At 39.8% G+C, this 27937-nt stretch overlaps 2 protein-coding genes and 1 long non-coding RNA gene across 3 annotated transcripts in view; 1 reads left to right on the top strand and 2 right to left on the bottom strand.

Annotated features, from left to right (window-relative positions):
- Positions 1 to 27937, bottom strand: part of LOC142984934 (uncharacterized) — a 273228-nt gene that overhangs the window by 236778 nt on the left and 8513 nt on the right. The gene's annotated exons all lie outside the window — the stretch shown is intronic.
- Positions 106 to 2846, top strand: pen-2 (presenilin enhancer, gamma-secretase subunit). Its single transcript, XM_076132475.1, has 3 exons — positions 106 to 323; positions 891 to 995; positions 1648 to 2846. The coding sequence occupies exons 1-3, from the start codon at positions 263 to 265 to the stop codon at positions 1785 to 1787; spliced, it is 306 nt and encodes a 101-aa protein (XP_075988590.1). The 5' UTR covers positions 106 to 262; the 3' UTR covers positions 1788 to 2846.
- MFS16 (major facilitator superfamily transporter 16) lies at positions 2842 to 27937 on the bottom strand. The gene is made up of 13 exons (XM_076132474.1): positions 27453 to 27937; positions 20308 to 20477; positions 19226 to 19306; positions 17144 to 17277; positions 16473 to 16605; positions 15645 to 15799; positions 14225 to 14305; positions 12952 to 12996; positions 11808 to 12012; positions 10367 to 10515; positions 7964 to 8165; positions 7276 to 7384; positions 2842 to 6884 (listed from the first exon to the last, which is right to left on the bottom strand). Exons 1-13 carry the CDS (start codon positions 27602 to 27604, stop codon positions 6809 to 6811), a joined length of 1692 nt encoding a protein of 563 aa, XP_075988589.1. The 5' UTR covers positions 27605 to 27937; the 3' UTR covers positions 2842 to 6808.

The raw sequence follows: 27937 nt of genomic DNA, 5'->3' as shown, positions 1-27937 counted from the left end.
AGGCCATGACATTGACATTTCCTTTTAAGTTATGAGCAGATACAAGACATTTTAAGCATTACGTCAAACTAAAAAATGAAATAGCAATAGTAATATTCGGTATCAAAATAAGTCAAAAACAAGGACAGATATAGAAGGAAAGAAGAATTATGTTACAGATGTAACTATTTGTAACAGTCACTGAGTCACCAAAACAAGATATTTGGTGAAAGAGTTTTTCAGTGATAATAATTTTCTGTTTTCAGTGTTTATAAACACGAACATGGATATAAACAGATTACCTAACGACAAAAAACTGCAACTGTGCAGATGGTATTTCAAAGGTTAGTGAAAAAGCAAACAAAAGTTTACAGTAAAATATTTTTACGAAACTTTCATGTTTTGCTAAAGATTGTTTGATTAAAAGCCACGTATCTTTCTGAAATGCTTCTACTAGGCTTCTAATAAATAAATCTCATAGTTATAAATCGATTTGCTGAACTTTTGAAACGTTGTCGTGACACAACAGTGTTTTATTGCTTCATGTTTCCACTGAACATTGTCTACGTTTCGTATCATATTTATGCCTCTATAGTGCTGAAATAGTGTACGTAGTGGATTGTGCTTATAACTGGCCACTATAATCTATCTCCTGTGCAGCACTGTCAATGAAACTGATTGCATCTAAATTTCAATTGCAGTATGTCATTATAATAAAAGGTGTGATTGTTTATTAGGCAATAGGCTTGCTCCCTACTATATAGGACTAACATTATTTATAGTTCTTCTTATCATATGGTTAGTGGTCAACCTAGTGTCGAAGTTGTTCAAGCCTGAAAGCCTTTATAATAAAAACACAGTGTATTTCATACACTTTCAGGTATAATTTAATGTGATGTTATGTATTTCAGTGGGTTGCCTGTTCCTGCCGTTTGTATGGGCAGTGAATGCGATGTGGTTCTTTAAGGAAGCATTCATCAAACCTCCATACGATGAACAGAAACAAATCAAGAAGTGTAAGTGTAACTTAATTAATATCAAATGAGAGAGAGAAACAACTGGCAATGAACTTAATCTATACTAATATTATAAAGCTGAAGAGTTTGTTTGAATGCGCTTATCTCAGGAACTACTGGTTCGATTTGAAAAATTATTTTACTGTTGGATAGTCTATTTATTGAGGAAGGCTATAAGCTATTTAACATCACGCTACGACGAAAAGGAGTACCAGTAAAAAATGTTACAAAATGGGTAAAATAATGACCCCTCTTATGTGACGCAAGCGATGTTGCATGGACCAGCTATCTTGCTATAAGGTTCAAGTCTGTATGTGTTTGCTGTTAAAATCTATGTGGGGGCTACAATTCTCACTTGCAATAAAAACTATGATCTACAGATTATGTGTGTAGGCTATCTATACGATCGAATATATTAAATCTTAATATATAAAATTCTCGCGTCACAGTTTTCGTTCCCGTACTCCTCCGAAATGGCTTGACCGATTCTCATGAAACTTTGTGAGCATATTGAGTAGGCCTGAGAATCTGAAATTTTTCATGCCCCTAAGTGATACTTTTTTATTTAAATTTTTATGGCAAAAGAACGTTTGCCGGGGCAGCTAGTAAATAAATAAATACTGACACTTAATTTATTTTTTTCTACCTACAGACGTGGTTATGAGTGCAGCGGGTGCCATCGCATGGATGATAGTACTAGCAGTCTGGATGACCGTGTTCCAACTACAACGGGTCTCGTGGGGACCCACCGGAGATGCCCTGTCTTTCATCGTACCACTAGGAAGAGCTTAACCATAGTAACCATGTGTAACAATCTGTACCGCGATTAAACCACTATCGACGACCGACAACCGGCAAGCTATCGGAAAACGTTGTATAATAATTCAAAATCAAATCATTTATTCATATAGGTCAAATGCTGACACTTATGATAGTCAATGATACAGAGAGTGAATTTACCGCCAGATCGGAAGGTAGGGCCAATGAGAAGAGCTGACAACAAACTCCTAGACACTCTTTTTAATCGTCAAATGGTTTTAGCAATATTTCTATTAGGTATAAATCATTGATGATGTAAGGAGCTGCTACCAACACTACTGAACACACATAGAACATTGATTGTCAATTTGTTCAGCGCCTCTAGCGGGCGTCTTAGAAACTATTTTAGCATTACATTTTAAATGTCAAACTGATTCTACTTGAAAAAAACCATGCTACTTTATAGTATTATAAATATTGCTTTTGATTATTAAATGGTAGACTGTCTATCCATTCCTGTTGTAAATCAAATCAAGTAATTAATTCATTAAGGTCAAAATATTGACACATATAATGTTTATAACATTGAAAATAACTTCATTTGCTGATAAAATTATAATAATTATTGATGACAAATTACTTTGTTCTAGCATTCATTATGATTAAAAAATTTAGTCAGAACACACAGTTTCCATAATAAATAAATTTAACATATTAATGTCCCACTGCTGGGCAAGGGTCTCCTCCCATAATGAGGGAGGGGTTAGGCCTTGAGTCCACCACGCTGGCCAAGTGAGACTCCATTCCTTCAAGAGCTATGTTAAACAACTGTCAGACATGTCATTCATCACGATGTTTTCCTTCACCGTTATAACAAGTGATCATTATTTATAATACACACATCACTTGGAAAAGTTATTAGTTTTCCTTCAATAATACCTTACAATTATTAATAATTTTAGTTGTAAAACTCTTTTTGTACTAAAAGAATTCCTTTTAATATTAATAATTTTAGATATAATACGCTTTTTTTTATTGTAATTTAAATTAAGTTAATTATTTTGTTAATAAAATAAAACACATTGAATAAAACCTGTATATTTATTTATAAAACATACGCATCTGTACAATATATACATTTAATACATTAACTGTTGGTTAAAACACTTGTGGATAAGATATCTGTAAGATAAAGGTTACAGATAAAAGAAAAACTGTCTGTATTCCTCATTTTATACTTAAAAAATGATTACAACAAAAAATTTCGCACCGTAAATACAATGTCCTTCTTATAATATGTTGGTTAAACAGTTGTTTTCATTGTCGTATGGTTAGTGGTCAACCTAGTGTCAAAGTTGTTCAAGCCCGAAAGGCTTTTGACGTGGCTTTACGACTGTTATCTTAATTGACAACAACCGGGACAGACTTTAAACGTGCTCTCCGAAGCACGGAGACAGCCAGTTTAATACCACTATGCAGTCACCCATCTCTGGAATGACCGCGCCAAAGCTTGCGTAACCCACAGGTCGTTTACCGACCGGTGAGCGCAAAGAACTGGCTATAGGCGCCTCAATCGGTTAAAAAGATTGTCTGGTTTGACATAATTTAATTTAAAAAGACAACTCCCGCGCTAAGAATTGCTCTTGTGTCACGGGGACTTTTACAAACATACAAACAACTTTTGTAGATCGCACAAATAATTGATCCGCGTGGGAATCGAACCCACGACCTCCCGACGTAGAGGTATCGGCGTGACGACCTAAACCACTGCACTTCGGAGGGAATGGAGGGAGGAGTAGCAGTCTTTTTGCTAACCGATACTTATCCACAAGTATTATAACTAGCAGATATAAATGCTATAGCAACAATAATTATCATGTCACACATTTAAAATAACGGCCACAAAGTATAATAAATGAGGGAGGGGTTAGGCCTTGAGTCCACCACGCTGACCAAGTGCGGGGACTTTGCATGCCTTTAAGAAATGTTTGAAACTTATAAAATGTTTAGATATTATAGTGTAGTTGACTATCAGTCAAATCAGCTACTCTTTACGAAATGTCAAAAACACATTTTAATATATTAGGTCGGGGAAAAAGTCTTTTCGCATTACAGTATGTATGAACTTGTAATAAAATCTTTTCGTTTTACAAAAAAGCTCGATATTTGGGTACCTCACGAGCTCACTGAATGAAACCTAGTGAACCGCGTACTCATTTGTGATTCTTGAAGCCAATGAGATTTTATTACAAGTTCATACATACTATAATGTGAAAAGACTTATTTCCCGACCTAATAGAAATACGACATAGTGACGTCACTATGTCGTATTTTCGTTGGTATCAAATAAGTGCCTAATAGAAAGTTTCAGTCTGTATACAATTTCAATATTATTTACGAAAAAAATAACACGCGAGCATTTTAAATGAACCTTTTAATAGTACAAGTTTAATCATTTTTCGTTAACCCAGTCAACTACATAAAAATGCTGCAATTTATATAAAAAACTGTACTCATTCATTAAATAAATACCACACACAGCCTTAATACTTCATTTTATATTTAAAACTCAGTTTCACAGCAACAAACAACTGTCAGATAGATTATCTGCTGAATAAAGTATATATCAGTCTATCCTTTCTTCCAACTATGTTGAAGTCGGCTTCCAGTCTCATCGGATGCAGCTGAATACCAGTATTGTACATGCAGCGACTGTCTATCTGACCTCCACAACACAGTTACCTGGGTTATAACACGATACTAAGTAAGACCAGTTGTCAGACTTTCAAGCTTCTGACTACTGTTGACGACTGTCAAAGATCTTTGAAAATGACAGCCGGTACCTAGAATTTAACGTGCCTACCGAAACTTCCGGAATTCATAATGTATAAGATGGTCACCCATCCACAGAACAACCTCGGCAAGCGTAGCTTAACCTCAGAGTTTGAGCTCCTCGACTGCTAGATAAAGTGATTGTTAAAACTCCTTCGGATAAGCTATCTAACAGATATTTCGAAACAGTGAAACTAGGTCTTACTACATTACTAATAGACATGGTATAAGCTCTGATCTATACTAATATTATACAGCTGAAGAGTTTGTTTGTTTGTTTGTCTGAACGCGCTAATCACAGGAACTACTGGTCCGATTTGAACAATTATTTCAGTGTTAGATAGCCTATTTATCGAGGAAGGCTATAGGCTATACATCATCACGCTACGACCAATAGGAGCAGAGTACCAGTAAAAAATGTTACAAAAACGGGGAAACATATGACCCATTCTCTCTTATGTGACCCAAGCGAAGTTGCGCGGGTCAGCTAGTAGTTATACAGTGTCTCACTTTCAATCAATTTTGTAACTTGGCTGCCTCCATGGCGCAGTAGTTTAGGTCGCCACGCCGCTACCATTGCGTCGGAAGATCGCGGGTTCGATTCCCACATTGAACAATTTTTTGTGCAATGTATGAAATAATAATACAAATAATTGTTTCATGTCTGGTTGTACTTTGTGTCCGTTGTTTGTATGTTTGTTAAAGTCCCCGCGACACAAGAGCTATTCTTAGTGCGGGAGTTGTCTTTAAGACAAAACACTGTATAATAAATCAGAGCTTATACTACGTTTATTAATAAGATATTATATATCTATCCTCTTCTTACATATAGGAAGTTGTATGAGAGGAAAAGAGAAACATATATTTGTTATAATACTATTATTATTCAATATTGTAAAGTTAATTTATACCAATATTTAAGTTTGTATCTGATTTGGCTTAATTTGGCAGTGTTATCAATAAAAAGTCGCCCGGTACGTCTGTCTGTCTGTCTGTTCACTCTAAACTCAAAAATTACTGAACGATTTTTTATAGAGTTTCCGCTATTCCACTTATACACACAATGGTTCAATAGGAAGGTATTATTGTATAATTTATTAAGGTTTTGCATAAATTAATTGAAAAATTATGATGAATAGTAAGAAAAGTAATATAAGGGATTTCGAATCCCAACAATACTTTGAATATAAATTAACTTTACAATATTGAATGAAAATTCATCATTAAATTACATATTTTTTTAAAAGTATAGTAGTCAACAAATAAGACGTCTTTTACGTCTTTTGGCAGTAAATACAAAGTCAAAAATAATTACTATAAACCGGCAGAGTACTCCGGTCATACGTACAGACAAACAACAACTACATCGTATGGTTAGTGGTCAACCTAGTGTCAAAGTTGTTCAAGCCTAACCTTTGACGTGGCTTAACGACTGTTATCTTAATTGACAACAACCAGGACCGACATTTTACGTGCCCTCCGAAGCACGTAGACGCTCAGTTCAAATACCAACGCGGTCACCCATCTATGGAATGACCGCGCCAAGGTTTGCTTAACCCACAGATCGTTTACCGACCGGTGAGCGCAACTGGCTATGATCATATGGTTAGTGAACCTAGTGTCAAAGTAGTTGTCGTGTTTGTGGTGAACTGTAGTTATGTTAAACAAGCGCGCGTGACTTGTATCACGGAGACGCTCAGCTCAAACACTGCACCTACATCTATGTAATGTACTAGTTACTTAACACTGACCCTCGGTTTCTGAAGTACATTTAGCGGTAGTTTATCTATTCAATAGCGTAAAAACTCATACAAAAAAAACGCTATTGAATAGATAAACTGCCGCCATAGCCCGTTGCGCTCACCGGTCGGTAAACGATCTGTGGGTTAAGCAAACCTTAGCGCGGTCATTATATAGATGGGTGACCGCATAGTGGTATTTGAGAAGGGCGTCTCCGTGCTTCGGAGGGCACGTAAAAAGTCGGTCCCGGTTGTTGTCAATTAAGATAACAGTCGTTAAGCCACGTCAAAGGTTAGGCTTGAACAACTTTGACACTAGGTTGACCACTAACCATACGATAAGAAGAAGACGCCGCTAAGTGTACTCAGAAACCGAGGGTGAGCGATATTATTGTAGGTATTGAACGGTCTGTGAGTACTGTATATATGACACGGTGTAATATACCTCTGCCTATATTTTCAAGGAATAAAAGCGTGATAGTATTATTCTATCCGGACTCTCGGAGGTGATGCTATTCGTCGTTCTTGTCGAAGTTTCAATATTTCAGAGCGTGCTATCCTGTAATAATAAATAATTAAGATTATAATAACTGGTGTAAAACATATTTATTCATTCAAAAAAAGTTTAACGCCATCTTATAATAAATTAGTATCTTTTCAGCGCCATCTAGTAGGAAGTATTTGAACTAATACAGTTATCTGCTCAAAACTATAGATTCGATTTTAGTAGGACAAAAGAATTGGATCTTTTGATTTCTCAAAATATCAAAACCTTTGAAATTTTGTCATTAAATCATACATGTTCCTTCTCTTCTTGTGCTTAAAAAGCACAAGAAGAGAAGGAACATATCACTTGCTACGAGATATTTACTTTAAGTGTAATTTAATAAATATACATGTACTAGATCAGCGAACTCTATAATAACATATTAATCATAATGTATTCGTACCTGAGCAGTAGGAACAGCGCCATAAAGTTACAAGCGATGAGCATGTAAAACACGTGCGTCCACGAGTGACTCGACACCACGCCCGCCAACATCGGACCTATTGCGGCACCTGCAAATTACAACATTGTTACATCTATACTAATATTATAAAGCTAAAGAGTTTTGTTTGAACGCGCTTATCTCAGGAACTACTGGTCCGATTTGAAAAATTCTTTCAGTGTTAGACAGCCCATTTATCGAGGAAGGCTATAGGCTATATATCATCACGCTACGACCAATAGGAGCAGGGTACCAGTAAAGAAGACGTTACAAAGTGGACTTTTCATAGTAGATTTCATGATGAAGACGCCACATAGTAGACTTAAAATGGTAGATTTCATGATGATTTATTTATTTATTTATCTATATAATTAGAACGGCCAGGCCAATTACACTAATTACAAAGTAATACTAAAAACAAAAAAAACAATGTACATAAAAATTATTATAAAACAAAAATTCAAAACCTACAGAAATAAATCTTAGCAATAAACTAAAAAAATAACAAATAACAATCATATAATTTCACTATCACGCGTTCTTCTCACAATACTGACGATGATATGATGACGTCACATGGTAGACTTTTCATGTAGATGACGTCACATGGTATAACATAGTAAGTAGATATAGTATAAGTTATACATACCAACACTGCCAGTCCCATCAATAATAGCAGTGACAGTGGCTAGAGCCCGCGAGTTCCCCGCGAGCGAGTGGTGCGTGCCGAGCTCCGCGCTCACCGCCGTCGTGATGAGCGCGTAGGGCCCGTTGACCAGCACGCCCGTCAGCACCAGCAGCACCACGTTGATCAGGTACGAGGTCGCGCCCCACGTTTGATATATGAATAACTGCAAAAATAACAATGAATTATCGAAATGTATGAACAATTAACCGAATTGGATAATCCTTTTTTAACATGATTGATTGAGTGAATGAATGAATGACTGAATGAATGAAAGGATGAATGAAAGAGTGAATGAATGAATGAGAGAATGAATGAATGAATGAATGAATGAATGAGTGAATGAATGAAAGGATGAATGAAAGAGTGAATGAAAGAGTGAATGAATGAATGAGAGAATGAATGAAAGGATGAATGAAAGAGTGAATGAATGAATGAGAGAATGAATGAATGAGTGAATGAATGAATGTGTGAATGAATGAAAGGATGAATGAAAGAGTGAATGAAAGAGTGAATGAATGAATGAGAGAATGAATGAATGAGTAAATGATTGAATGAGTAAATGATTGAGTGAATGCTTCATTGATTGAATAGGTGAATGGTTGATTGAGTGAATGAATGAATGAGTGAATGAATGAATGAGTGAATGAATGAATGAGAGAATGAATGAATGAGAGAATGAATGAATGAGAGAATGAATGAATGAGTGAATGAATGAGTGAGTGACACGTGACGAGTAGTGGTGCAGTACCATGGGCGCGCAGGCGGTGTAGAAGCACACGCACACGAGCGCGGGGCACGCGGTAACGTCGGCCACCAGCCCCGCCAGTGAGTGAGTGAGTGAGTGAGTGAGTGAGTGAGTGAGTGAGTGAGTGAGTGAGTGAGTGAGTGAGTGAGTGAGTGAGTGACACGTGACGAGTAGTGGTGCAGTACCATGGGCGCGCAGGCGGTGTAGAAGCACACGCACACGAGCGCGGGGCACGCGGTCACGTCGGCCACCAGCCCCGCCAGTGAGTGAGTGAGTGAGTGAGTGAGTGACACGTGACGAGTAGTGGTGCAGTACCATGGGCGCGCAGGCGGTGTAGAAGCACACGCACACGAGCGCGGGGCACGCGGTCACGTCGGCCACCAGCCCCGCCAGTGAGTGAGTGAGTGAGTGAGTGAGTGAGTGACACGTGACGAGTAGTGGTGCAGTACCATGGGCGCGCAGGCGGTGTAGAAGCACACGCACACGAGCGCGGGGCACGCGGTCACGTCGGCCACCAGCCCCGCCAGTGAGTGAGTGAGTGAGTGACACGTGACGAGTAGTGGTGCAGTACCATGGGCGCGCAGGCGGTGTAGAAGCACACGCACACGAGCGCGGGGCACGCGGTCACGTCGGCCACCAGCCCCGCCAGTGAGTGAGTGAGTGAGTGAGTGAGTGAGTGACACGTGACGAGTAGTGGTGCAGTACCATGGGCGCGCAGGCGGTGTAGAAGCACACGCACACGAGCGCGGGGCACGCGGTCACGTCGGCCACCAGCCCCGCCAGTGAGTGAGTGAGTGAGTGAGTGAGTGACACGTGACGAGTAGTGGTGCAGTACCATGGGCGCGCAGGCGGTGTAGAAGCACACGCACACGAGCGCGGGGCACGCGGTCACGTCGGCCACCAGCCCCGCCAGTGAGTGAGTGAGTGAGTGAGTGAGTGACACGTGACGAGTAGTGGTGCAGTACCATGGGCGCGCAGGCGGTGTAGAAGCACACGCACACGAGCGCGGGGCACGCGGTCACGTCGGCCACCAGCCCCGCCAGTGAGTGAGTGAGTGAGTGAGTGAGTGACACGTGACGAGTAGTGGTGCAGTACCATGGGCGCGCAGGCGGTGTAGAAGCACACGCACACGAGCGCGGGGCACGCGGTCACGTCGGCCACCAGCCCCGCCAGTGAGTGAGTGAGTGAGTGAGTGAGTGACACGTGACGAGTAGTGGTGCAGTACCATGGGCGCGCAGGCGGTGTAGAAGCACACGCACACGAGCGCGGGGCACGCGGTCACGTCGGCCACCAGCCCCGCCAGTGAGTGAGTGAGTGAGTGAGTGAGTGACACGTGACGAGTAGTGGTGCAGTACCATGGGCGCGCAGGCGGTGTAGAAGCACACGCACACGAGCGCGGGGCACGCGGTCACGTCGGCCACCAGCCCCGCCAGTGAGTGAGTGAGTGAGTGAGTGAGTGACACGTGACGAGTAGTGGTGCAGTACCATGGGCGCGCAGGCGGTGTAGAAGCACACGCACACGAGCGCGGGGCACGCGGTCACGTCGGCCACCAGCCCCGCCAGTGAGTGAGTGAGTGAGTGAGTGAGTGAGTGACACGTGACGAGTAGTGGTGCAGTACCATGGGCGCGCAGGCGGTGTAGAAGCACACGCACACGAGCGCGGGGCACGCGGTCACGTCGGCCACCAGCCCCGCCAGCACGGCGCCCACCACGCCGCCCACGTCGAACACTGTGCTCAGCTCGCCTGACTGCTTTGCTGATAGATTCGCTGACAAACATACACGATACTGTAGCATATGACACGCACTTGATAAATACATGTTCTCTTTTAACCACTCTTAGGCCCCTCGTTCATGGCGACATTTTGTAGCGATACAGTTGTAGCGGATCGCTACATACAGCGACATCTACTGGGACCAGCGCACAATCAACCACCACGCGCAGTGTGACTGACGTCACAAGTCCTGAATCGCGCTATCGAAGTTTGCACTGCAATTGACTATATATACAAGTTCCCGACTACAACAGTCAGGCAGCCTAGGTCCACCAGGCACGATCACCTCGCCTGCTCGGAGGATCCTCCCTTTGTGTTGGAGGAACATGATCACCTCGTTCCTCCACACAGTCACATCTCTTCTAACGCGTGTTAGTCGCCTTTGCAACTCGCTACAGTAGCGATGCCAACGCGTTATTGCATCGCGACTGTATTGATACCTTTACTCTCGTTGCCTACGCTTCGGTTGCTTACGTAAAAATAGCACCAAAAACAATGTGACTAATGTTGCCTCAATCCATCTTGCAATATAATAATCCAATGTATTTTTGCGTCGTAACTGAATCGCATTTGAATCGCGACTGAATCTAGGTCCGTGGGCGAGGGCACACTGCTAGCGATCGCTTTGTGTCTATATCTATGCTACGCGCGACACCATCGCGACTGTTTCGCTACAAAAAGTTGCCGTGGGCGAGGGGCCTTAAGCTGCCATATGCAAGTTTATCAAATAGAATTTTGACAATTGTTTTCAAGCTTTAAACAATAAGTAGAATTATATGAGCCGCTCTTGAGTTTTGCGCTTATCAACGCATTTGATGATCCATTTTTATACATAAGAAAAAGAAGATCATTCCTTCATTAATAATACTGGTTTTATAAAGCTTTTTTAACCCCCAACGCAAAAAGAGGGGTGTTATAAGTTTGACGTATCTGTCTGTCTATGTGTCTATCTGTCTGTCTGTCTGTGTGTCTGTCTGTTTATGGCATCATAACTCTCTAACGGATGCAGTGAATAATAAAGATGAATAATTATATTTATTTGAATAAAACAGGTATAATAAGGTGTACATTGAATTGTTATGTGATTTCAATTTAGTTTACTTATTTAATCATAATATACAAATTTGTATAAAGGCGGACTTAATGCCAGGGGCATTTTCTGTCAGTCTACCTTGGGGTGATGCGGAGATAATTACGAAGGTGTTTAAAAGAGGAAGGAAAGTGAGTTAAGAAAGAGTGTACAAATAAATAATAACATAATAAGGTAATTTATGAATGGTACATACCTGAAGTATTATGTATGTAGGCCGGCAGCCAGTACAGAAAGGTGTAACTGACGAGCTTGGCGAAGAACAGCGACAAGGAGAACTCCAGCACGCCGGGGATGGCGAGCGCGCGGGACAGGGAGACCGCGCCCCCTCGCTCCACGCGGTCCGCGCCGCGCTCCACCGGCGAGCGGAGCAGAGACGTGCGCTCTGTCGCTTCTTCTGACTGGAGAGGAAAATACATTAAACGGCGTCTACAACTCCTTATTCTTGTCGTATGGTTAGTGGTCAACCTAGTGTCAAAGTTGTTCAAGCCGCCCGAAGGCCTTGCCATCTACAACTTCTAAGAATCAACTGTGCACTCCGCTGTAATGCGTTTCCCGCTGCCCGGTTATTATGACGTTTTTTTATACTAGCTGACCCGCGCAACTTTGCTTGCGTCACATAAGAGAGAATGGGTCAACAATTTCTCGCGTTTTTGTAACATTTTCTATTGCTACTCTGCTCCTATTGGTCGTAGGGTAATGATATATAACCTATAGCCTTCCTCGGTAAATGAAATATCTAACACTGAAAGAATTTTTCAAATCGGTTCAGTAATTTCTGAGATTAGCGCGTTCAAACAAACAAACAAACAAACTCTTCAGCTTTATAATATTACTAGCTGACCCGCGCAACTTCGCTTGCGTCACCTAAGAGAATGGGTCAAAATTTTCCCCGTTTTTGTAACATTTTTCGTTGCTACTCCGCTCCTTATGACCGTAGCGTGATGTTATATAGCCTATAGCCTTCCTCGATAAATGGGCTATCTAACACTGAAAGAATTTTTCAAATCGGACAAACAAACAAACTCTTCAGCTTTATTATATTAGTATAGATAAGTATATAAGTATAGATTATGAAGCCTTGTTACTAAACCGATTTTTATCGACATAAAAAATTAACACTATTCTCATTTTTTGCAAACGATTTATTCGTGAACCAGTGTTTTACATGGAGCGACTGTATATCAGACCCCCACAACACAGTTACCATAAAAACCATTCATCCCTAGCATCCCACTAGGGTCCCTTCGAAAATGATAAACTTTTATGTAGCAACACAAGTTAGGATTAAATGGTTGGGAATCGAACCGAGGAACCCTTAGCTTTAGTTAAACACTTACCGGTGGTATGTTAGAGGAATGTCTGTTCGGTCGAAGACTTGCTGCCTGTAGAACAAAGACAAAAATATTGACTTTTCATATAATTATTATGAACTTATTTTAGATACCTATACAAAGTGATATAGGGTTCAAAGATTCACTAGTAGGGTAAGTGAATGCGTGGGTGAATGAGTAAGTGAAAGAGTGGATGAATGAGTGAGTGAATGAGTAATGAATGAGTAAGTGAACGAGTGAGTGAATGAGTGAGTGAACGACTGAGTGAATGAGTGAGTGAACGAGAGAGTGAATGAGTGAGTGAACGAGTGAGTGAATGAGTGAGTGAATAAGCGAGGTAATGAGAGAGTGAACTAGTGATCGAATGAGTGAGTGAAAAAGTAAGTGAATGAATGAGTGAGTGAACGAGTGAGTGAATGAATGAGTTAATGAGTGATTTAATGAATGAGTGAATGAGTCAGTGAATGAATGAGTTAACGAGTGAGTGAACGAGTAAGTGAATGAGTGAGTGAACGAGTGGGTGAATGAGTGAGTGAACGAGTCAGTGAATGAGTGAGTGAACGAGTGAGTGAACGAGTGAGTGAACGAGTGGGTGAACGAGTGAGTGAACGAGTGGGTGAATGAGTGAACGAGTTAGTGAATGAGTGAGTGAATGAGTGAGTGAACGAGTGAGTGAACGAGTGGGTGAATGAGTGAACGAGTCAGTGAATGAGTGAGTGAATGAGTGAGTGAACGAGTCAGTGAATGAGTGAGTGAACGAGTGAGTGAACGAGTGAGTGAACGAGTGGGTGAACGAGTGAGTGAACGAGTGGGTGAATGAGTGAACGAGTCAGTGAATGAGTGGGTGAATTAGTGAGTGAACGAGTCAGTGAATGAGTGAGTGAACGAGTGAGTGAACGAGTGGGTGAATGAGTGAACGAGTCAGTGAATGAGTGAGTGAATGAGTTAGTGAATGAGAAAGTGAACGATAGAGTGAATGAATGACTGAGTGAATGATTAAGTGAACGAGCGAGTGAACGATAGAGTGAATGAATGATTAAGTGAACCAGCGAGTGAACGATAGAGTGAATGAATGATTAAGTGAACCAGCGAGTGAACGATAGAGTGAATGAATGATTAAGTGAACCAGCGAGTGAACGATAGAGTGAATGAATGACTGAGTGAATGATTAAGTGAACCAGCGAGTGAATGAGTGAGTTAACGAGTGATTGAATGAGTGAATGAACGAGTGAGTGAATGTGGAAATGAACGAGTGTTAGACTGTGTGTGTGTGTGTTACCTGATCACCGACGATGATGGAGGAGGTGTCATCAGCGTCGTCATCGTCATCATCTGACTTGCTGCTCGACTGTCTGCTCGGCTGCAACAATACATTGTTACGTCCACTATACGGTTATATGTATATGTACATATGTATTAACTAAATGTATTTACTAGTATGAAAATTATTGCCCAAGTTACGTGTGAGAATGATGCATGAATACACAAACAATTTTACACCGGCTCATGTTGGCCCCAATATTGGGCCTAACGCTATTCATCCAACGTGTGGATCTAGAAAATGGCATTGGTCCCAACGTTGGGGCGAGCGTTGGTAGTTGGCCGGCTCGTGTCGGTTTCATCAAAGGAATCTGAGCTAACGCTCGCGATCTGACGGGACATAACTAGTTTATTATTAGTGTGTACGCCTCACCGAGTTTGCAGTCCAACGTTGGTTCGAGCGTTGGGGCCAACATGTGGAGCCGGCCTTAGAACTTAGTGTTTGTGTTCGAATTTTTCAAAATGGATAGACCCATTATTTTATTATAATTTTTATTAAACAAAAGTTACTCGTATTATGCATAGACTAATAAAACCTAGTTTAAAAGGCTATAATATATTATTACTAGCTGACCCGCGTAACTTCGCTTGCGTCACATAAGAGAGAATGGGTCATATTTTCCCCCGTTTTTGTAACATTTTATACTGGTACTCTCCACCTGTTGGTCGTAGCGTGGTGATATATAGCCTATAGCCTTCTTCGATAAATGGGCTATCTAAAAGTGAAAGATTTTTTTCAAATCGGACAAGTAGTTCCTGAGATTAGCCTGTTCAAACACTCTTCAGCTTTATAATATTAGGTATGAAAAAACTATACTCGTATTAATAATTATATTACAATCACTTACTTTCATTTTCTGAAATACAAATAATGTAAATATTAGTAATTGTTACTTTCAAACTTTTGCTATTAGTATAATCTGGGCCGAAAGGTCAAGAAAACCATAGTAAAATTAATGTTCATGTTAATTCCTGTATCATGCATGCATACATAGCATTACAAATAAATATGAATGCGTGATAGTTCGTAGTTATTTCATGCGAAAACTACTAAACCAATTTAGTTAAAAAATTGCAAGGTAATTACATTCCGGGGGAGAAACTAGTATGTATTTAACATACAATTACGCTTTTTCCGTACGGAGTTAGGCAGAGAACAAAATAACAGTGGTTTAGATCGCCATACCGATACCACTGCAACAGGAGGTCGTGGGATCGATTCCCACACGGAGCAATTATTTGTGCGATCCACAAATAATTGTTTCGGGTCTGGTTGTACTTTGTGTCCGTTGTTTGTATGTTTGTAAAAGTCCCCGCGACACAAGAGCAATTCTTAGTGCGGGAGTTGTCTAAAAAAAAACAACATTTTGCCCACTCACCGACTGTCTATCTATCGAAGTAGATAAGCCCACGAGTCTGGGCTCAGGAGCTAGGAACAGCCAGACCACAGCCCCCACGGCGCCCATGACCAGCCCTGGGTAAATGAACGACATGGCCCAGTCCGTGTCCACGTACTCCGCCGCCATTATTGTACCTGTGGGCAAAAGTGGGCAAAAGTTTTAGCGTGGGCAAAGTTTGGATTTTGAGAATGTGTTGTGGGAGTGTGTGGGGTAGGTAAATTTGAGAGTGGGCTAAATTGTGGGCGTGGGCAACTTTTCAATTAAGAGTTTGATGTTGATTTTATTTGAAAATGTTATAGTTGAGTGTGTGGGCAACTTTGAAAAGTGGAGAAACTATTAAAGCTTACGATTTTTATTTATTACTAAGTTCGTTTTTGTAATAGACAAAAATATTATGAACATTTTAGTGTGGGCAACATTCTAACTCGTGGTCAAACGCAATTTTTAGTGTCGGACCTACGATATTAAAAGTACAATAATCTATACTAATATTACAAAGTTGAAGAGTTTGTTTGTTTGTTTGAACGCGCTAATCTCAGGAACTACTGGTCCGATTTGAAAATTCTTTCAGTGTTAGATAGCCCATTTGTCGAGGAAGGCTATAGGCTATATATCATCACGCTACGGCCAATAGGAGCAGAGTAACGGTAAAAAATGTTACAAAAACGGGGAAAATTTTGATCCATTCTCTCTTATGTGACGCAAGCGAAGTTGCGCGGGTCAGTTAGTTATCCATAAGAGTAATACTAATCAAAAAAGTGTAGTGGGATAGTGGGACTATTTACCTACAAAAGTTGGGCAACTTACCCAAAATATTTCCGAGCGACGTGTGTGAGTTCCAAATACCGAATATGAGTCCCTTCTTACTGTTGCCAAACCACTTGCCCACGATGGCCACGGTGCCCGGCCACCCTGTGGTCTGGGCTATACCCGCGCCGGCCTGTGGAGCGTGGGCAAAAATATATAGTTATAACACGATATCTCTCGGTAAGACTAGTTGTCAGACTACTGGTAACGACTGTCTATTATACCATTTTGAGGCGCCCATAGCCCGTTGCGGTCACCGGTCGGTAAACGATCTGTGGGTTAAGCAACCGTTGGCGCGGCCATTCCATAGATGGGTGACCGCATAGTGGTATTTGAACTGAACGTCTCCGTGCTTCGGAGGGCACGTAAAAACTCGGTCCCGGTTGTTGTCAATTAAGATAACAGTCGTTAAGCCACGTCAAAGGCCTTCCGGCTTGAACAACTTTGACACTAGGTTGACCACTAACCATACGACAAACAAACGAAAGCTCGGGACCGACTTTTAACGTGCCCTCCGAAGCACGAAGACGGTCAGTTCAAATACCAATATACGGTCACCCATCTATAGAATGACCGCGCCAACTTAACTCACAGATCGTTTACCGACCGGTGAGTGCAACTGGCTATGAGCGCTTCTAATTTCTAATAAAATATATGTATTATATACAAACCTGCACAAGTAAATAATAAGATATATTATGTATCTCGTAAGTGCGTCCTATGCCGAACAGATAGCAGAATATGGCTGAAGACAGCATGCCCAGAGACAAGAAGTAGCGGAGATCTACGCGCTCTGCTATCATACCTGTGGAATAACGAGCGTGATGTTAGGACATAAGTTAGGATAACTTAAAGAACTTAAGACACAAGTGGTTAATTTATCCCCCGATTTCTGAGGTACATTTAACGGCAGTTTATCTATTCAATAGCGTCAAAACTCATACAAAAAAAACGCTATTGAATAGATAAACTACCGCTAAATTATTTAATGTACTCAGAAATCGGGGGTAAGAGGTTTTTTAAGATCCTCAGTAACATAGTCGGCAGTGTATTCGACTGCTGATCATAAGGTTAGATACCCAGGTCAGGCAAAGAGTATAAATAAATAAATATTAGGTCGGGGAAAAAGTCTTTTCGCATTACAGTATGTATGAACTTGTAATAAAATCTCTTTGGCTTCAAGAATCACAAATGAGTACACGGTTCATTAGGTTTCTTTCAGTGAGCTCGTGAGGTACCCAAATATCGAGCTTTTTTGTGTAGAGAAAAGATTTTATTACAAGTTCATACATACTATAATGCGAAAAGACTTTTTCCCCGACCTAATATATAAATATAACACTGTCTGGCAAGGGTCTCCTCCCGAACGAGGTAGCCATGTAAAGTCCCCAACCCGTACTTGGTCAGCGTGGTGGACTCAAGGCCTAACCCCTCCCTCATTACGGGAGGAGACCCTTGCCCAGCAGTGGGACAGTAATGGGTTAAAGGAGATCATCCATTTTGGGCCTTTTTCAAAGTGCCGGCCAACAACAAAAAGTGGCAAAGCGATCCTACCGGTTTTGTGTCATACTGACAATTGCTTCAAATGGCTATCGATATATGCCACTTTTTTTGTTGGCCGGCACTTTTGAGAACAGGCCCAAAAATGTATGGAGCCTAGTTGACCTCCTTTATTTATATTTGACCTCATTAAGTTTTCGAGCCTGAAAACCTAAAATTCGCAATACATACCTCCAATACAAAATAACTACAGTAATTATGATAAGTAAAAATGTAATTATTTTATCAATTGTTCTATTTTAACAATGTTCATTAAATGACCTCATACTAAAACTTATTTATTCATGCGGCGAATTGGGGCAAGGTTATTTCCTACACTATCATTTACTTAAAAGCATTCAATTGAAAAGTTATAGTTTTAAAATACATACAAACATAAAATGTTATACCTGTATGCTTTAAGCAAATTGTAAAATATTAATGTCTTGTGTAAGCAATTGTTGGTTGACCATAAATCTATACTAATATTATAAAGCTGAAGAGTTTGTTTGTTTGAACGCGCTAATCTCAGGAACTACCGGTTCGAATTGAAAAAATATTTTTGTGTTGAATATACCATTTATCGAGGAAGGCTTCAGGCTATATTATTATAACATCACGCTACGGCCCTTATGAGCGGAGTAGCAACGAAGAATGTTACAAAAACGGGGAAAATTCTCTCTTATGTGCCGCAAGCGAAGTTGCGCGGGTAAGCTAGTAAATAAATAAAATAAAATCACGCCTTCTTTCCCTAGAGGTAGGCAGAGACCAGAGAATATGGGTTTTGAAACCGATGATAGACTTAAGACCTAACTCCGGGATACTTTAGGAATACGAACGGACAAACATCAGTGAATACATCCATCCATTTTTAATTGTTGTCGAATCTATTTTATATTAAGTCGAGGAAAAAGTCTTTTCGCATTATAGTATGTATGAACTTGTAATAAAATCTCTTTGGCTTCAAGAATCACAAATGAGTACACGGTTCATTAGGTTTCTTTCAGTGAGCTCGTGAGGTACCCAAATATCGAGCTTTTTTGTGTAGAGAAAAGATTTTATTACAAGTTCATACATACTATAATGTGAAAAGACTTTTTCCCCGACCTAATATTTATCTAGCAGTCCGATGTTTGATAACGTGTCCGGTATATAGCAATAGACTCGCCCCGTATTACATGGGACTAACATATGTAAATTTTTGAGTTATTTACCTGAGACAAACATGGCTCCGGCGTATGAGAACAGGAAGGCGGAGTCCAGGGCACCCAAGAGTGTGTTCGCTTCTGTCGTGTCTGTAATGTAAGAAGCGTGATGATATAGACAAACAAATTGATACAAGTGTACGGAATAACTTACATAGATGACCTTAGGGTCAATAATATACTAAATGCAGGCACTGCAATGAAGAAGCAGAAACCATGAAACACATACTGTGCGAGTGTGATGCTTTAGGAAGGAAAATAATGGATCTTCTAGGATGCGGTTACCCTAAACCAGAAGACTACAGGCTGCTTCCGGGGGGGTGCATAGCAAAACTGTTAAGTTTTGCCCTGCCCCCCAGCTAGAGTAGCAAGGAGGAGGTGACACAAAGGATCAGGAATGGTCGAAGTGTCAGCCAGGCATTAACTGCCACCCCCACCCCTAAGATAAGATAAGACGGAATAACTTCGTTTGATATTTTTAAAAGACAACACGCACTATTGCTCTTGTGTCGCGGGGACTTTTACAAACATACAAACAACGGACACAAAGCACAACCAGACACGAAACTACTGTTTGTATATCGCACAAATAATTTCTCCATTTGGGAATCGAACCAAATATCGACAATACCATTGCGCCACGAAGGCCGCACACGGCACACGGCACCCACAATGCCACTTTTTAACCGAATCGGTCATTTTTCTAAAAAATACCATTAAGGTCCAGATCCACAGCCCAGAATCTATTAAAAATAATATTAACTAAATAATAAAAAAAATAAAATAATGTTTATTTGCCAGTCATATTCCAATTCTTAAAAATATGCTAAATTAAGTTGCAGTTTTCTATTTATAATAATAATTCTAGTGACTCTTCCACTAGGCTGAGCCTGTCTCGGAAGAGTCTTATAGTAGCAGTATCCAGTTTTTTGTCCATGGTTCGATACAGTACAGAGAGTCTTATTAAAATAAAAGATAGCAAACAATAAAAACATTAAATGTGTAACAAAATAAAATTCTAATAGAATAAAAACAAAACACAACATTGCTAAAATATTTTTGAAAGGAAATGAAACTGAATGTATACTAACTGAAAGGTGCCCAGTTACACCACTGGTCGTCACCGGGGTCAGTGCCCGGCGGCGGCGTGAGCGCGGAGCAGTTCTGGTGCAGCACGTTCTTCACCACGGATATGGGCTTCCGGGTCAGGTGGTACGTCATGTACGTGAAGAAGGTCAGGATTAGCACCGACGCTTGGTACCTGCAACAACAAGAAGATTAAAGTAATTATAATGAGGCGCCCATAGCCACGTACAAGTCGCGCTTGTTGTTTAACATAACTACAGTTCACCACAAACACGACAACTACTTTGACACTAGGTTCACTAACCATATGATCATAGCGCTCACTGGTCGGTCAACGATATGTGGGTTAAGCAACCCTTGGCGCGGACATTCCATAGATGGGTGACCGCATAGTGGTATTTGACCTGAGCGTCTTCGTGCTTCGGAGGGCACGTAAAAAGTCGGTCCCGGCTGTTGTCTACTAAGATAACAGTCGTTAAGCCACGTCAAAGGCCTCTCAGGCGGCTTGAAGAATTTTGACACTAGGTTGACCACTCACCATACGACAAACAAACAAACAAACAATTGTAATAATATCTGCCAATAGCTTAACTGCACGTTTGTCTGTGTGGTTAACGTGGTCACCTCGGCGCAATAACCGTAGCGCCGCGTGTGGTTACAATCACACCCGGGACTAATATTTGTGTGATGAGCACGAGTATCTGTTCTGAGCCTGCTTGTTAATTTATCTAAGGAAAAGTATGCATTCGCAGAGCCGAGTGGTTTAAGTTGCGCCTCCCACGCAAGTAATCTCTTTTCCAAGTGATGTGTGTATTAAAATAATGATCACTTGTTCCAACGGTGAAGGAAAACATCGTGATGCAACCTTGCATGCCAGAGAGTGCTTTAGAACAGTTATTGAAGGTATGCAAAGGCCTAACCACTCCTTAATTACGGGAGAAGACCCTTGCCCAGCAGCAGGACAGTAGAGCATAAAATTAATTTTCTTTTTATATTTATAAGTATGTTATTATGTATTTAGAAGTACTTAACAGATCTTACGAAATAAGGAAGAGGCGATAAACAGTTTGTCATACAAAATTCAACGATAGTCGACGATAATGGAACGAAATCGTGCTACTGTACTTTTTAATTCTTTCAGCATGGAAAACAAAAGCCTTTCTATCTTTTCAAAGTGTGACGTCAATATCTATAGTGTTGCAAACTAGTGGTATGTTACAAAAACAAGGCAATTATCATGTAAATGAACATATGCATATGATAATGTACGTAATATAACACGTCTTATGTACTATCATAAGTATACAAGCTGACCCGCGCAACTTCGCTTGCGTCACATAAGAGAGAATGGTTGAAATTTTTTACTGGTACTCTGCTCCTATTGGTCATAGCGTGATGATATATAGCCTATAGCTTTCCTCGATAAATGGGCTATCTAACACTGAAAGATTTTTTAAATTCGGCTAGCAGTTCCTGAGATTTCAAATCAATTCGCACGTTCAAACAAACAAACTCTTCAGCTTTATAATATTAGTATAGATTAGTATAGATATATGAGTATATTGTGTGAAGATGTGGCAGAAAACACCATATTACCGTTATTTACTATTCTATTTTACTTTGCGAATAAGACGCCCATAGCCAGTTGCGCTAACCGGTCGGTAAACGATCTGTGGGTTAAACAACCCTTAGCGCGGACACTCCATAGATGGGTGACCGCATAGTGGTATTTGAAGTGGGCGTCTCCGTGCTTCGGAGGGCACGTAAAAAGTCGGTCCCGGCTGTTGTCAACTAAGATAACAGTCGTTAAGTCATGTCAAAGGCTTTCGGGCGGCTTGAACTACTTAGGCACAAGGTTGATCACTAACCATACGATAAGAAGAACAAGAATACTTTGCGAAAAGTTGTGAATTGTTATCCACTCTTTTGTACAAAAACGGCTGAACGGATTAAGATAAAAATTGGTAAACACATAGTTTATTGCTTGGGCTTAACCCATATCTTAGTTGAGGCATGTTACCAAACTCTAACCGAAATGGAAACATGCCAAATATGTTACTCAACTAAAAATTGAACCTAAGACCTCGTGATCTGCAAGCTGTGAATCTGTATTATCTATGCTAATATTATAACGCTGAAGAGTTTGTTTGTTTGTTTGAACGCGCTAATCTCAGGAACTACTGGTCCGATTTGAAAAATTCTTCAGTGTTAGATAGTCCATTTATCGAGGAAGGCTATAGGCTATATACCATCGCGCTACGACCAATAGGAGCAAAGTTGCAATAAAAAATGTTACGAAAACGGGGAAAATTTTGAACCATTCTCTCTTATGTGACGCAAGCGAAGTTGCGCGGGTCAGCTAGTTCTTAATAATATTGCACATGCGAAAGCTTGGATATTTTTTATTCAAGCACAACAAAACTGCTGAACGGAATTTGATAAAATGTGGTACATAGATAAGTTTATAATCTGTATTACACCAGGATAAAAAATAAATAACACGGGAAATTTTTCCACGCGGACAACATCGCAGGCAAAAATTAGTTAATAATAGTCTATGTAAATATTAGAAAGTAGTGTTATTACTATTCATGATAACACTATTATTAATCGTTATTTAAAACGTGTACAATTAAAAACACATTTTATTACGTTTGCAACGATAACACACGTCTATTTGATACCAATCATTCGACAACGGTGAAGGAAAACATCGTGATGAATGACATGTCTGACAGTTGTTTAACACAGCTCTTGAAAAGGTTAATGTAACTTCTGGCTTTAAGGGTTGTGTCGTTTTGGGAGGAGACCCCACGCCCAGCAGTGGGACAGTATCATACTGCAATGCGTATAGTCGTGATAAAATATTAGACATTCACCGCATAAAGCGTAAACAATTATAACAGTACCTACTTCCCAATTATGACGCTTATAACTCAGTACTTCCTCTGATAAGAGTACTGTGATAATTCGTACATTTTTACTAAACTGATTTTTGTTTGCTTCTACGGGTTATGGCACAGTGGTAGAATATGCGGTTGCAACGCAAAAGTTTTGGATTCGATTGCCGGGGCCGATTTTTTAACCCTAACAATTGTTCTTGTCGCTGGGAATTTTACAAACATACAAACAACGGGAACAAAGTGCAACCAGTCCCGAAACAACTATCTGTGGTTCACACAAATAATTGTTTCGTGTGGGAATCGAACCCCCTCCCGACGCAATGGTAGCGTAGCGACCTTAACCATTGCGCCACGTAGGCAGCACTACTTACAAAGTACATAGGTAAAGTTTAAGTAACACATAGTATTGCTAATAGCGTGAAGTTATATAGCCTAAAGCCTTCCTCGATAAATGGGCTATATAACACTGAAAGGATTTTTCAAATCGGACTCGTAGTTTCTGAGATTAGCGCGTTCAAACAAACAAACAAACTCTTCAGCTTTATAACATTAGTATGGATGAGTTATCAATTTTATTAAATACTAGCTGACCCGCGCAACTTCGTTTGCGTCACATAATAGAATGGGTCAAAATTTTCCCCGTTTTTGTAACATTTTTTATTGCTTCTCTACTTCTATTGGTCGTACCGTGATAATATATATTCTATAGCCTTTCTCGATTAATGGTCTATCTAACACTGAAAGAATTTTTCAAATCGGACCAGTACCTAGTTCCTGAGATTAGCGCGTTCAAACAAACAAACAATCAAACAAACAAACTCTTCAGCTTTATAATATTAGTATAGATGTATGTCTGTATGTGTTAGTAAATGATAATATAATGTAACACGATATGTAATTAGTTTAGGGTCAGCTGAACACGTGGAGAAACAATGTTTATATCATGCAACCAATATGGTGGTGTACATATTTGTACTATCAGAGGAGCTCGTGGCTTAGTTAACAACAGCCGTGCGGATCGATCTCTGAGGTTACGTTACGTGGCCGAGGTTGTTCTGTAGATGGGTGGCCATATTATACATTAGAGGCCGCTCGCGACTTCGTCCGCGTAAAAACACTTCCCGTGTAAATCCCGATCCCTAGGGAAATCCGAGATAAATAGTAGCCTATGTGTTATTCTGGGTCTTCAGCTACCTACGTCCTACATACTTAACTTCATCGTAATCGGTTCAGTAGTATTTGCGTGAAAGAGTAACAAACATACATACATACTAACAAACTTTCCCATTTATAATATTAGTAGGATGTCGAGTTCCTTCGTGTTTTGGGAAGCACGTTAAATTGTGTGTCCCGGCTGTCATTTTCAAAGATCTTTGACAGTTGTTAACAGTAGCCAGAAGCTTGAACGTCTGACAACCAGTCTTACTTAGTATCGCGTTATAACCCAGGTAACTGTGTTGTAGAGGTCAGATAGACAGTCGCTGCATGTAACATACTGGTATTCAGCTGCATCCGGTGAGACTGGAAGCTGACTCCAACATAGTTGGGAGAAAGGCTAGACTGATAAAAATCTTAGCAGCGAAACTACGATATGAAGGAAGACCATAGGCTTAATATAATAACATTCACCCTTATAAGACCTCAAGCAAAGTGATAGAAATTATATTATTGTAATATAACAATATTTTGCGGTTTTACAATATAAATAGGATATAAATGATTCATTTCAACAAAAGATATGTTGTACTCATTTACATTTGAAACTAGATTGTATGTGTCATGCCAGTGTTGAGTGAAGTACAGAGTACAGTGTTATATTACATACAATATACATACATACATACATCATATCACGCCGTGATACATAATATTACGCCTTTTTTACATAGGGGTAGGCAGAGACCACTTGGTAAACAGAATATACTGAAAAGTATATCTCTAATTCTTTTGTTTTAAGTAACAACTCCCGGACTATCAATTGCTCTTGTGTCGCGGGGACTTTCATAAACATACAAACAACGAACACAAAGTATGACCAGACCTAAAACAAATACTTGTGGATCGCACAAATAATTGTTTCGTGTAGGAATCGAACCCACATCCTCGCGACGCAATGGTGTCGGCGTGGCGACCTTAACCACTGCGCCACGGAGGTAGTCAGAATAAAATACTTCTGCCTAATACTTTGTTTCGAGGTTAAATATTTCCTAAGGGAATAAAATTATGTACATGTTAGTTCAAGTTATGAACTATTTATGTATGTACCAATAAGTTAATGAATTTAACCCATTGCTGGGCAGTCTACTACCGGAACGAGGGAGGGGTTAGGCCTTGAGTCCACCATGCTGGCCAAGTGAAGGTTAGGGACTTTGCATACTTTTAAAAACAGTTTTAAATGGGTAGCTTTATAGTGGTATTCAAACTGAGCGTCTCTGTGCTTTGAAAATCACGAAAAAACCGGTCCCGGTTGTTGTCAATTAAGATAACAGTTGTTAAGCCACGTCAAAGGCCTTCTAGGTGCTTGAACAGGTTGACCACTAACCATACGATGAATGAAATGTGTGAAATGTATTGTCCAGTTATGCCTTTCCTTATACATAAATGTTATAAATAATCAATAACTATGACAACACATTATCTTTGATGACTTAATTGAATATCTATGTATATAAATAGATATAATCTTTAACCTCACTGATACCTATCTATGTAGATAATACTTTATATTCAATAATGTAGGAAATAATACTGAATATCTATACTAATATTATAAAGCTGAAGAGTTTGTTGGTTTGTATGAACGCGCTAATCTTGGGAACTACTGGTCGGTTTTGAAAAATTATTTCAGTGTTAGATAGCCCATTTATCGGGGAAGGCTATAGGCTATATATCATCACGCTACGACCAATAGGAGCAGAGTACCAGTCAAAAATGTTACAAAAACGGGGAAAATTATGATTCTCTTATGTGACGCAAGCGAAGTTGCGAAGGTCAGCTAGTTATGAATACTTTGATATATAAAAATACAAACATTTTTCCAATATTTTTAGGGAAAAACTTCCCTTACTGAATTCACATACATACATTATATCATCGGAGTTATTCTTAGTCAGTCAGTCTGTTATAGTTTCATATAAGACTGCTTAAAGACCTAGGTCTGTGACTAACTCTATGTCCTAGACCTTACCTAGCGGTAGGACTGAGGACATACGATACTAAGTTTCTTTAAAAAACTGCCCTGACTAGCACAGAAGACTTAACTTATAAATACATGAATTTAATCTATTATAGTCCCACTGTATTCTAAATAATTATCACTTGCCCTAACAGTGAAGGAAAACATCTTGATGAAACATTACATGCTTAAATCCCCTACCCTTCATTTGGGAGGAGACCCTTGCCCTGGAGTGTGACAGAAATGGGTTATAAAAAAAGTCCCACTGCTGGGCAATATTCTTCTAACAAAATGAAAGAATTAGGTCTATTAAATCTTTTATCTCAAAACAGCAATATTTTATAGAAAAACAATCATTGCATGATCAATTAAATAACGAATAAATCCTCTTTATACAGCCATGACCTGCCATGCCTCACTGAGGACCTTGGCTGTATACAGGCATAACAGTTCATACCTTTGCTTATGTTGAGTGCCAATTAAAAAATATACCTGTCATACCAATTTAAAAAAAAAACTGTAGGAATTTTATTACTTTTAATTATAAATTTGCTGTCAAATTGTATTTGTTTCAAAGGTTGTCATTAGCCTAGCCTTAACTATGTTGGAGTCGGCTTCCAGTCTCACCGGATGCAGCTGAATACTAGTATTTTACATGGAGCAAGTGCCCATCATTATAGTTATCATCGGAGTTGACCATGAACAGACTGACAGACAAATAAATGAGAGCAAATAAATGATTTGATTTGACAAATGCAGTGAGGGACTTTACTTTATATTTTTTATTAAAGATAGAGTAATAGACACTTGTTGATGACTGAAATTGCATAGAATATAACTGTTATCTACATAGAGGCTAAATAATGTGAGAATTTTAGCACTTAGAACATTATAACAGTCATAAACGACAAGTGAAAGCTAGGCTAAGCGATAAAATCGTACAGACATGTTTTCTAAAATAAATTCTACTACAAAAGCTATTTAGCAATAATAATGATATTTGTTTAAATACCACGCGTATTATGCGGGCGGAAGTCAATTATCGTTAGAACAGCCTTGTTCATTGACTCACCATCGTAATCTGTTGATCTGAAGTCTTGGACAGCATCTCGCACTAACTTTCTGTATAAACTGGACCCCGATGGGCGCGTCCCTGCTCACGCCACTCATTCTCCAATGATTCAGCTTCAATGTCCGTAAAATCTCGTCCGCAACGAACCGCATTCAACACCACAGTACCACACGCATTGTTTAAAAAAACTTCTTTTGTTTACATCTGTCGCCAAACGTAAACTTTGACCGTGTCTTCACCGTCAATTTACGTAATATTAACTTATTATAACACTAATTTGTTTCGTTTACTAATTCTCTAGTCTTTTTTGTCGGAATTCCTATCGCAATTTTAAGGATAGATTATCTATTTCGTGGTAAAAATAATAATTTTTCGATCGTATGCTAACGACACGTATCCTGCGAGCACGTTCCGTTACTAAGCGCATCTGCCACCTTTAGCCTTGACTTTTCTTATTCATACAACCGAATACGAACTAACAAGGT

The sequence above is a fragment of the Anticarsia gemmatalis genome, chromosome 28 (genome assembly GCF_050436995.1).
Source record: "Anticarsia gemmatalis isolate Benzon Research Colony breed Stoneville strain chromosome 28, ilAntGemm2 primary, whole genome shotgun sequence".
Taxonomy (NCBI): Eukaryota; Metazoa; Arthropoda; class Insecta; order Lepidoptera; family Erebidae; genus Anticarsia; species Anticarsia gemmatalis.
This window is presented reverse-complemented; position numbering and strand designations above follow the sequence as displayed.

Bases quoted from the DNA above. Each gene is read 5' to 3' on its own strand.
- pen-2 (XM_076132475.1), top strand. From the start codon at position 263: ATGGATATAAACAGATTACCTAACGACAAAAAACTGCAACTGTGCAGA. The intron at 324-890 runs GTTAGTGAAAAA...TATGTATTTCAG, and splicing joins GTGCAGATGGTATTTCAAAG to TGGGTTGCCTGTTCCTGCCG. The intron at 996-1,647 runs GTAAGTGTAACT...TTCTACCTACAG, and splicing joins ACAGAAACAAATCAAGAAGT to ACGTGGTTATGAGTGCAGCG.
- MFS16 (XM_076132474.1), bottom strand. From the start codon at position 27,604: ATGCGGTTCGTTGCGGACGAGATTTTACGGACATTGAAGCTGAATCAT. The intron at 12,013-12,951 runs GTAAGTGTTTAA...TTTCCTCTCCAG, and splicing joins ATTCCTCTAACATACCACCG to TCAGAAGAAGCGACAGAGCG. The intron at 10,516-11,807 runs GTATGTACCATT...TATGTTTGTCAG, and splicing joins CTACATACATAATACTTCAG to CGAATCTATCAGCAAAGCAG.